Source organism: Sinocyclocheilus anshuiensis, unplaced genomic scaffold (assembly GCF_001515605.1).
Source record: "Sinocyclocheilus anshuiensis isolate Anshui unplaced genomic scaffold, SAMN03320099.WGS_v1.1 scaffold1497, whole genome shotgun sequence".
NCBI classification, from domain to species: domain Eukaryota; kingdom Metazoa; phylum Chordata; class Actinopteri; order Cypriniformes; family Cyprinidae; genus Sinocyclocheilus; species Sinocyclocheilus anshuiensis.
This window is the reverse complement of record NW_015543492.1, coordinates 115694-126976: the sequence shown is the minus strand read 5'-3', so window position 1 is coordinate 126976 and position 11283 is coordinate 115694. Positions and strand designations below refer to the sequence as shown.

General features: G+C 35.8%; 1 protein-coding gene across 1 annotated transcript in view; it reads left to right on the top strand.

Moving 5' to 3' along the window:
• Window positions 1–11283, top strand: part of LOC107694739 (SH3 domain-binding protein 5-like) — a 20830-nt gene that overhangs the window by 2865 nt on the left and 6682 nt on the right. Inside the window, exons 2-3 of the mRNA XM_016494419.1 lie at window positions 832–894; window positions 3801–3929. Coding sequence (XP_016349905.1) covers window positions 832–894; window positions 3801–3929 — 192 coding nt within the window. The remainder of the gene's footprint in view (window positions 1–831; window positions 895–3800; window positions 3930–11283) is intronic.

Below are 11283 nucleotides of genomic sequence, written 5' to 3'. Positions count from 1 at the left end.
AGAAACAAGTTTTGTTTACAGCAAAGGAAAACCAGTCTCCTCTTGGCTTATATCGAAATCCTCCGACATTCTTTACAAATCCTCGTTTTGTACTACTAATTCATGACCAGTGTTTTGTTTTGCTCTCTCCTCTGCACTTCCACGTTCGTCACCGTGTTTGCTTACGTGCTACGTCATCTGCTGGACGCCACTCTCTCGTGAACGCGCGTAACGACAGTTAGCGGAAACTAGAGATTAAGGTTTATAAAGTTGTAAATATGGATATTTTTCTTACACAAACACATCGCTTCGGGAGGCCTTTATTAACCCCCCGGAGCCGTGTGGACTTCTTTTATAATGGATTGGTTCAATTTCTTGGACTTCAAATTTTGGGCTACCATCCACTCCCATTATAAAGCTTGGAAGAGCCAGGATGTTTTTTAATATAACTCCGATTGTATTCGTCTGAAAGAAGAAAGTCATATACACCTTGGATGGCTTGAAGGTGAGTAAATCATGGGGTAATTTTCATTTTTGGGTGAACTATCCCTTTAAATGATGCATTTCTCTTGAAAGTGAAGAACCTTTCTGTGTTGGACTGTGTGTGCTAGTTGTGCTAGATGAACTGGTTTTTCATCCTCCACCCATGAAAGATAATAAACACATTATCTTGTAATGAAAACAACATATGTGTGTCATCAGCGTGTAGCTAACTTTGCAGGAAAAGCATACATATGAGCTTAATCTCAGTGCTGGGTTACTTGAATAACACTTCCCAGATGCTGTCGGCCTGCTTGTATTGCAAGAGACTGCGATCTTAACTCCTTCTGCCTCACTTTATCTCTTCAACAGGGTGAACTGGAGAAACTGAATCAGTCGACAGATAACATCAACAGATGGGAGACCGAACTGGAGGTAAGGTTCACATGCTTGCTTTGTGGTGTTACTGTTTTTGCTGAAAATGGTTGCAGGTGTAATTCCAAAGTGGAAAATGTCTCAACGCTCAGACCCTCCCCGCTCCGGCACTGACTAATAGGAAGTTTCTTGCATGTGACTGACAGCCATTATATCTGACAGACAGAGGAAATCTTTCCTGTCCAAGTCTGGAATTCCTGTCATGAAAGCCACAAACCACGACAGCTAAAGGAGTAGTTTTGGAAAATGTTTGTCGTTCCAAACTCGGATGACTTTCTTCTAGAGGACAAACACACAGAAGTAGTTAATTGGCAGTTGCTAAACTGTTTCAGCTCAATTATGATTTCCTTTCTGAATATAGCATATGTACCCTGACAAAAAATACTGTGAAGTTACCATGGTAGACAGATGGTGTCAGATGATAATACCATGGTATTCCAAAGTATTTCAAAGAATATCATGGTACTACCGTGGACCAAAAACGTTTTGTTAGTTTTGTCTCAACTAATGTAGAATCTGTGTTATTTTAGCATTATTTTTTTTTTACTATTATATTTTTCATATTTTCATTAAGATTTTATTTAATTGTTTTTTTATATTTTGCATTTTAATATTAATATTTAGAATTAATTTTTTTCCATTTTTAATCATTCCATTTAATTTTAAGTAATTTAATTTTATTCGTTTTTTATGTTACTAGTTTGGTTTAATTCATTTTTATTTCATTTTATTATTATTATTATTTTTTTAGTTTTTATTTATTTCCAGTTAGTAACTTCAGTACTTCAACATAAACTTATTTTAGTTAGCTGCCAAGCAGGGTTATTTGGTTAACGGTTAACTAAAACTAAAACTGAAACAAAACAAACAAAAAAACACACACACAGACACACACCACACACACAACACACACACACACACACACACACACACACACACACACAAAACATTTTTATGTAATAAAATAATAAAATGACAAAAACACAACAAAATTACTAAGACTTTAACTAAAATTAAAATGAAAACAAAACAGAAAATATAAACATTAATAAAACAATATATTATAAAAAATATAATAGTATCTTGATACAAAAATATTTAGTTTTAATAACCCTAGAAATCAGATACAAGTCTTTTTTAAGTCCTCTTAATTTCACATTCATGACTGTTTGTTCCTCATCAGACCTCTGTATTTTATATATAAAAAAAAAAAATTATGAATGCTCATCCACAGTTCTCTGCATTTTACTGTATTTGGCCTGTGGTTTATTCAGCAGAATGAACCAGGAAGTGTCCCTCTGACGTGGTTTTTGTCACTGAGATCCTGTATGGAAGGATGTAGATGTCAGTGTTTTTAAATATGTCATCTGAGCGACCGAACCCACCCGACGACAGATTCATTCAGAGCTGGACACCACATACTCGCGCACGACTCGAATGCACTGGCCCTCCGCTCATCTTATTCAACAAACATGATGTTTGGTTTATTTCTGCTGAGGGGGAGTTTTCTGTCTAGAAAGCAGGGTGTAGATTCTTTCTTAACTGTGTTAAATGCTGAATTGCGTTAGCTGAAGCAGCGCTTTTCAGGGAGCAACAAAAGGCTGATTATTGAAGCGTTTCATTGCTGTGAAACTGAAAGATGGATGCACATAATTCAGAGAGATTCCTGAGCACGCAGTTCACACTGCCTGGATATAATGAGCCTTTCAATGCACTGAGATTTATTCAGATTTCATAGACTGCATGAACTCACTCTTGAATACGCCTGTCAACACAAAGACAAGAATTCATCTGTCACTGTCTTTTATTCAGTAGTTCCTACAGTTGAATTAAATATATTATCCATAATGCATCACAAAGACCTTAGACCGCACTGTTTACTGATGCATACTGCACACAAAAATGCAGTTTTTCAATCTGATTGGATGGCTTTATGCTATATTTAGAAGTGTGAATGAACTTCATTAGGAGACAAAGTTGTGTTAAAGGAATAGTTCACCCAAAAATAAACATTAGCTGAAAATGTCCTCACTCCCAGGCCATCCAAGATGTAGATGAATTTGTTTCTTCATCAGATTTGGAGAAATGTAGCACTGCATCACTTGCTCAGCAATGGATCCTCTGCAATGAATGGGTGCCGTCAGAATGAGAGTCCAAACAGCTGATAAAAACATCACAATAATCCACAAGTAATTCACACCACTCCAGTCCATCAGTTAATGTCTTGTGAAGCCAAAAGCTGTGTGTTTGTAAGAAGCAAATACATCATTAAGACATTTTTAACTTCAAACCATTGCTTCTGGCTAAAATATGAGTCCATAATCCATAATAACACTTCCTCCAGTGAAAAAGTAATCTCGTCTGAATCAGGACAGAAAGATCAAGCACCGTTTACAAGCCAAAACAGCTCTAAACAAATATGTGGGTTGATTTTGATGTGAGAAACAACAGGAGATGGACTTTTTCACTGGAGGAAGCGTTATTATGGAGTTGTATTTTAGCCGGAAGCAACAGGTTGAAGTTAAAAACATCTTGATGGATTTGTTTGTTTCAAACATGCAGCTTTTCACTTCACAAGATGTTAACTGATGGACTGGAGTGGTGTGGATTATTGTGATGTTTTTATCAGCTGTTTGGACTCTCATTCTCTCATTCACTGCAGAGGATCCATTGGTGAGCAAGTGATGCATTGCTACATTTCTTCAAATCTACTGAAGAAACAAACTCATCTACATCTGAACTGAAGAACTGCACATTGAATTTGACAAATTTGTGAGGTTTGTGCCATGAATATTGAGATTCAGTGTCAGAGACCATGCAAACATTGGATATACATTTGATATACCTGAGCATCTGAATTTAGATTTAATTACCCCCAAAATGTGTTACTGGTCTTTGTTCTGCAGGACTCCCGGCAGAAGTTTCGAGCCGTCCTAGTGGAGGCCACTGTCAAGCTGGACGAGCAGGTAAAGAAGATCGGTAAAGCTGTAGAAGACTCAAAACCGTACTGGGAGGCCAGGAGGGCGGCGCGTCAGGTGAGCTTGAACTCGTCGTCTATCTGCAGTTTGTTCATAGTAATATTTTATGCTGGAGTTTGCATGGTGTGGAGTCTTCTGGAATCTCATCTAAGGAATGAATTAGGGATGCACCGAAATATTGGCCACCAAAAACTATCAGACGCAAGTGTTTTTTGCTAGTTTCAGCCCGACGATGTTATAATTTTCACGTCCTGCGCCACGTTGTTTAAATAGCAAATGCATTTACGGCCATTTATGCACCCATGGGCATGCTGGTCTGATAACGAAGTGTGTTTAGGCGCATTTTGACCAACTGAAACCTGGTCAAAAGTCAATGGTGCAAAATGTATTTATTTTTTGTTAATTACAGAGCGTGTTAGTAATATGCGCCTATAGGCGGGTGAACAACGTGCGTACACTCTGCTTATTACACACACAGGGACACGCAGCAGCGCACAAACATGCCAAATATTAAAAATGAAAGGATTACAATGTAAAAGATTATTATTGTGCCCCGTAGATGGTCTGCTAAATTATATTACACTACATTATTTACGCAGTGCAAAAGCACTTAAGAGCTGATTGTAAAGTTGCATGAACTAATAGTGTAATCTTTGTAAAACAGCACATTTACATTATTAATGTACTACAGTGTTCAATGATCAAAGAAAGTATGATCTTCTGAAAGAATATAAATATAGGAGCAGATGTTAAGAAAAACACATTTGCCCCAGTTTAACTTCTCATAATCAAATGAGCACCTTCCACCCCCAAACCCAGCCTGCGCTGTCAGCATCTCAATAATGAACGCCCTGCATGTAGATTAGAGCGTCTGCTGTGAGCGAAGAAGGATTTGAGATCACTGCTGCTTCCAGCCATGAAATTCTCCATATTATCACCTTGTGACAGTGATAAATCAACACAAATGTCGCTCTGACACAGTCATAAAAGAGCTTTTTATATCCAGGAGGGGACTTTGGTGAGAGTTCTGCTCAGCTTCTGGCTCTAACTCAATTATTACGCAGTCCAAGTGAACAAAAGTGTGTTTATAATCACAAATTTTATCAGAAAGATAAGACCCCAAACATATTTTTAATGTCTCTTCTGCTCACCAAGGCTGCATTTAGCTGATGAAGAGCACAGTAAAAAGAGTAATATTGTGAAATATTATCACAATTTAAAATAACTGTTTTCTATGCGAATATATTGTAAAATGTAATTTATTTCTGTGATGCGCAGCTGAATTTTCAGCATCATTACTCCAGTCTTCAGTGTCACATGATTCTTCAGAAATCATTCTAATATGCTGATTTGCTGCACAACAAACATTTCTGATTATTATCAGTTGAAACAGTTGTGCTGCTTCATATTTTTGTCTCATCCTTGCTGAATAAAAATATGAATTTCTAAAAAAAAAAAAAACTATAACTGCATTAGACAAACTAATTTATGTGCTTACTAGTAAGATGTGAGAAATCTTTAGACAGTCAGAAGCTCATATTCTCAGTCTATTCTTACAGACATTAAAACAAAATGATCTGAGATTAGTCATGAGTGAGTAAAACGCTGCCAGGAAAAAGACATCGTCAGCTAATCTTTTAAAAGCTCCTGGTAAAACCTGATTCATTAGAGCAGAAGCAAACACATAAATAATAAGTCATTGGAGTCGTATCTCTATAGCGTCTGTAAGCATTATTACACCTTATTACCTTTTCCTTTCTTCATTCATGTTCCTGGTCTCACTGTGAATGATTCATCTAAATCTTTCACAGCAATGCATAATAATTCAGGTGGAGTAAATATGTACAGCACACACACCGTTATGCATGTTAGCTAATATGATTTAGTGGCTGGAGGTAATCTTATTATGCATTATATCACTATCTGTGATCTGTGTAAAGCCCTCAAGCATTATTGTGCAGTTTGTTTCTGTGCTTTTTACACTAAATTGGTGCTAATCTATGTGTGCGCGCTTGTCTGTGCTGGCAATCAAATGAAGGTGGTCTTAACTGTCCTGTCATCACTCTGAAAGACCACCATGATCTGTCTATGTCAGTAGATGAGACAGACGGTCAGGTGCCAGCTGTCTCTCAGTCAGAGTGCCAACGCCTACTTTACAGCCAATCAGGGCACAGCACACGACCACACCTCCACTGACCCACAGCTGACCAGACAGACAGACAGACAGACAGACAGACAGATAGATAGATAGATAGATAGATAGAGCATGTGTGTGTGTCTGTGTGTGAACGGAGGTTATAAAAGACACACACACACACACACACACACACACACACACACACACACACACATTATCAAGGTTAGACAGCACATGGAGGTGTTATCCAGACTGTGACTGCATTTGACTGGCTAAAATTAACTATTAACTAAAGTCTCCAATCAAACCACTGAAAGTGCTGGTGCATCATCATATATGTAAATGTAGCTCATCTCTCAGCTGGACATTAAAATATTCAAGAAATTGTTTGCACATTTCTTTTCTGGTCTTAAAAACTGCATGCCACCATACTACTTGTACTATATCTGCAGAATACATTATGTATACAGTGCATAGTGTGCACATTTTATGCATGCATAGAATACACAGATCACATACTACATTTGCTGCAAATTGCACACTTAAATAATTAGAATAAGACAGTTAGATTTTGATTACCCACTGACATTATATGTTACTATCAAACCACTCATTTTACTCATACTGTTTGTTCAGTAAGCATTATACAACAGTATACAGTGCAAATATGCACATTTTCAGTATTCATGGAATACCTGAATGACCAGCTACATTTGCAAAATGTGCAACAGGGAATACTGCATCCCATAATGCATTGCCCTTGACTTAACCTTGTATTTATAGTGTGCTGAATGAATGAAAGTTTATTTTTTACATCTTTTCTGGACTTAATTAGTTTAGACATTTCTTAAAATTAGACAAAAAGATCTAAATAATAGTTGTCATATCTGAAATAGTAACTGAATTGAGGTCATATAGCAACATAGTAGTATACTAATGTACTACATATGCACTAGTGATACTAGTGTACTACTAATGTATATGTTTGGTTATCGTTGCATACTGCATCACGTGCAATTAAAAAAAATAGTAGTCGGTATACAGTACACAGTGTAATATTCAGTGAACTAGTGTTCCATTTCAGAACACTGGAAACGGTGAACGTTTTTTTTTTCCTGTTTTCTTCAGGAACCCCGAAGTATAAATAGTGCAACTCGAACTGGAAAAGGTAAACATAGCTGCTCACCTGACTGATGCAAGTTCTGTCGGATTTATGTGTTTTCTGATTTGTTGATCGATTTTGTTTTGCAGTTCAGGGCCACCGTAGTTTTCTGGAAAAGCAAGAAAATGAAAGTTTATGTCAAATTACTTTTGTTATGATAGGAAAGTGTTCATGGACAGAGAGAAACAGAGAGGGCTTGGATTGCATGAATCATGGAGAGTCGTGAAGAAAGAGCTGGACTGTTTATTCTCTGCTCCACCCAAAGGCCATTAGAGCAGATGGAAAACAGCCATCTTTGTCTCATTTTGGATGAGGTTGTGGAATTCCTCTGGTTTGTAATGGATGCTGGGAGATTTATGAAAGCCCTTCATGTGTCATATATGGAGGAACGTCAAGATATAACCCAAATAATAGATCTTCCAGTGTGGTCATGCAAAAACAGGCAGGAGGAAGTTTGTAGATTATTTAGAGACGGTGAAGTATACTATACTTCTGCATTCTAGTGAATGCTAATAAAAACACGAGGAAGTTTTCTGCCTTTAACGGAGAGTTATTGTATCAGTAGCAGCTAGTTTTCTCTGTTTGTGGATGAAATTGCTTTGATAGCTGAAGTAGTGGGTCACTGTTTTTAGTAGGTCAGACAGAGTTTAGGGTCTTCAGATGATGCTGCTGAGCTCATTAAATGTTAATTTAACATGATTTCAGCGAATGCCGCTCATGAAAAACCCATCTGTCTGACCGAGTTTGGGAAAGAAATAGGTCAGCAAACCAGAAAAAAATATCACATGCTTGTGCTGCCTGTCAAAAACATTACCAGGAAGAAAAACGGTGTGTTTCTGTCCCGTCTTCAGACACTGAGAACATAACAAGTGTGTGTGAACAGAGACTGGTGGATAAAGGAGTGTGTAATTTTGACCTTAAAATCTCCACGGCAAGTGAGAATCTTCCCTGACGTAACTCTAATCTGTCATGACAGTGTTTACAGAGCTCAACTTCACCTGAACTTCACCCTGTGAGTGTCTAAAGGCTTAGAAACTGTAGCTTAAGCAGAGACATGCTAATTTCAAGTAGTTAAACTAAAATGAAGCTACTTAACCTCTCTAAAATGTACTAATAAAATTGTAGCAAACGGAAATGGTGGTAAAACAGATGAAAAAATCCCACAGATGCACATTTGCACATCTTTTCAGAACACACAGGAAGAAAACACCTAGCAACCACCCAGAAAACCCTGGAAACCACATAGCAACACCCTATTTTTTTTTGTAAAAATCTAGATTTGATTATATTGCACTGAGAATCATAAGATTATATTCAAACACACACACACACAATTGTTCAAAAGTTTGGCATCACTAAGATTGAATTTTATTTTTTCAATCAGCAAGGCCGCATCAAATGGATCAAAAGTCACAGTAATATTTTGTAATATTATACGTGTTTTTACTATTTCAAAAATGCTGAAATGCTGTTCTTTTGAACTGTCTCTATTCATCAGAGAATCCTGAAAAAATAAAATGCATCAGAGTTTCAGATATATTCAGAGATATTCAGCAGCACATTGTTTCAACACTGATAATAATCAGAAATGTTTCTCGAGCAGCAAATCATATTAGAATGATTTCTGAAGGATCATGTGACACTGAAGACTGGAGGAATGATGCTGAAAATCCAGCAGCAATAAATTACAGTTTTGCAATATATTCAAATAGAAAACAGCTATTTCAAGTAGTACAAATATTTCACCATTTTATTGAGTTTACTGTATTTTTAATCAAATACATAAAGCCTTGGTGAGCAAAAGACATTAAAAAATCTTACCGACCCCAAACTTTTGTAAGGTAGTGTACAAATATAATATAATACTGTTTAATGAAAACAAATGAGACCTACAGAAAATTGCTGAAATAAAACAAACACTTTGCAACTTAAAATATCAGTCTGGTTAATGTATGAGTCTATTACTATTCAGAGTTCAGTGTTCAGCGTTGTGGCCATCACATCCTTGCGTTGGCAGTGGGCTAAATGCAGCTTTTGTTTACTGCAGTACATGCATTGATTCATCATGTTGAATGGTCAGTTCTGAACAATGCTCCGAAAGGTCAGTTCTGGACACGTCTGACGTGACGCATTAGCTAACACGCTCATGAACTGGAGGAGACCAAGTGTGCCCTTCATCTCAGCTGTGCGGCGTGACTCTGAGCGTGCGAGTCACCCGTCTGCAGAAGTGCCCTACATCTCCCTCAACAGCTCTCTCCACCTGTGCACTTCACTTAACACTTCAGATGAGGTCTGTGTCTCAGGCCAGAAATGTATTCTTCCATGCAAAACAGAAATACAATGACATTCAGACAGCACTGACCGAGCCATTGACTCGGCTGTGATGTTTAACGGACTGTGACACAGACAGAGAAAGCATGCAAGAAATAAAGAAAAAGACATTATAGAGTTAATAAGAAACTAGTATGATAATATCACTTTGTTCATGTAAAGTTATCAATTTTTTCAATATGCTGTAATGACTGTAAAACTGGTAAACTTTTATATGATATAAGCAAGGATACAAGAAATTAACTGCAAATGCAAAAAAAAAAAAATGTTCTGAACATTCTCAAATTAAGATGCAAGCAAAATGACACAAGGTACTAAGTTTTGTCTTCTGAAAAATATATAACAATTAAGCTTAAAACAAGAAAAAATGATGCGTATCAATGGCGTCAAAAAAAAAAAACTTAATAAGCGAACAACAGATTATTTTTCTGACCCCACTCGCACATATTGGTTTTTGTTTTAAGCATAAAATTGCTTAATTTGGATTTTTGTTTTCTTTTTTCCTCAAGTTAATGTATCTTGATTTAGGAAAGTTTGGATATTTGTACTGGAAAGTAACGGTAATGCATACTTATAAATGCAAATGTATAGTTTATATGGCTATGAAAAAGACAAATATATATGAAATATTTATATATGATATATTTTATATGAAAAGACAAAATTACAATTCTGACAACTTCTCAGCTCAAATACTACATTAATAATACATGTGCAATCGAATTGACATATTTACAAGCGCTAAAGAAAAGCACAAGCTGCATTTAAATAAAATGTTATGTTCTTTACTATAAACAGAGTTCTTGTTTGGTTTGTTAATCAGAGTTTAACTGTTTTGTGCTAAACTCTGTGACAGCATCTGTGATTAACTTGTTTTGAATGTTAAACACTCCTTAAAAGTTTGCTGAGGTTGTTGGTTTAGAGGATAAAAATAAGAAATACCTCATGAAGTGATACAGTGGGGTGAGATTGAGCTTTATGAAATATACAGTAGCTTCTTATCCAAGCTTTCTTTATGAATTTCTTAGCAGAATATAGATTTGAATAATGTATGAGGGATCGTCTCTAAATGAGAAGCTGGTCCCGCAGTGGTCACATGATTCGCTGTAATGCTAATCTCGCTAATCTGTCAGCACTGATAGGAATCACAGGATTGAATCTCGTTTCAGTCTCAGACTGAAGTAATTTTTTGTGAGTTTTTGTAGTTTTTTTTTTAAGTATGTCTTAGTTTTTATTCATTTTTATTTATGTTGTAGTTTTAGTTATTTTAGCACTTAAACTAAATGAAAATGAGAAATGTTTCCTTGGCAACTAGCTGAAATAAAATACGTTTTAAGTTTTCATTATTTTATTTCAAGTGCTGCATTATTGTCGCTGATAATGTTTTATGGGTTGTTGTTCATTGAGTGGAAATAAAAAAAAAATAAAAATAAGGAGAAAAACACTTTACAATAAGGTCCCATTAGTTATTGTTAGTTTAATTTACTAAAAATGAGCAATGCATTAGTTAGTGTTATTTTAGCATTTTTTTTTTTTTTAATTAGTATTTTGAATCAGTCGTTATATTTATAATTTCATTTTACTAATTTTTTTTACTAATTTTGTTGTTTTTTTAATTTTTATTCTTTTTTTTTTTTTGAAAGAAATTAAAACTTTTATTCAGCAAGGATATGTTAAATTGATAAGAAGTGATAGCAAAGATTTATATTGTCAGAAAAGATTTCTATTTTGAATAAATGCTGTTCTTTTTAACTTTTTATTCATCAAAGAATCCTGAAAAA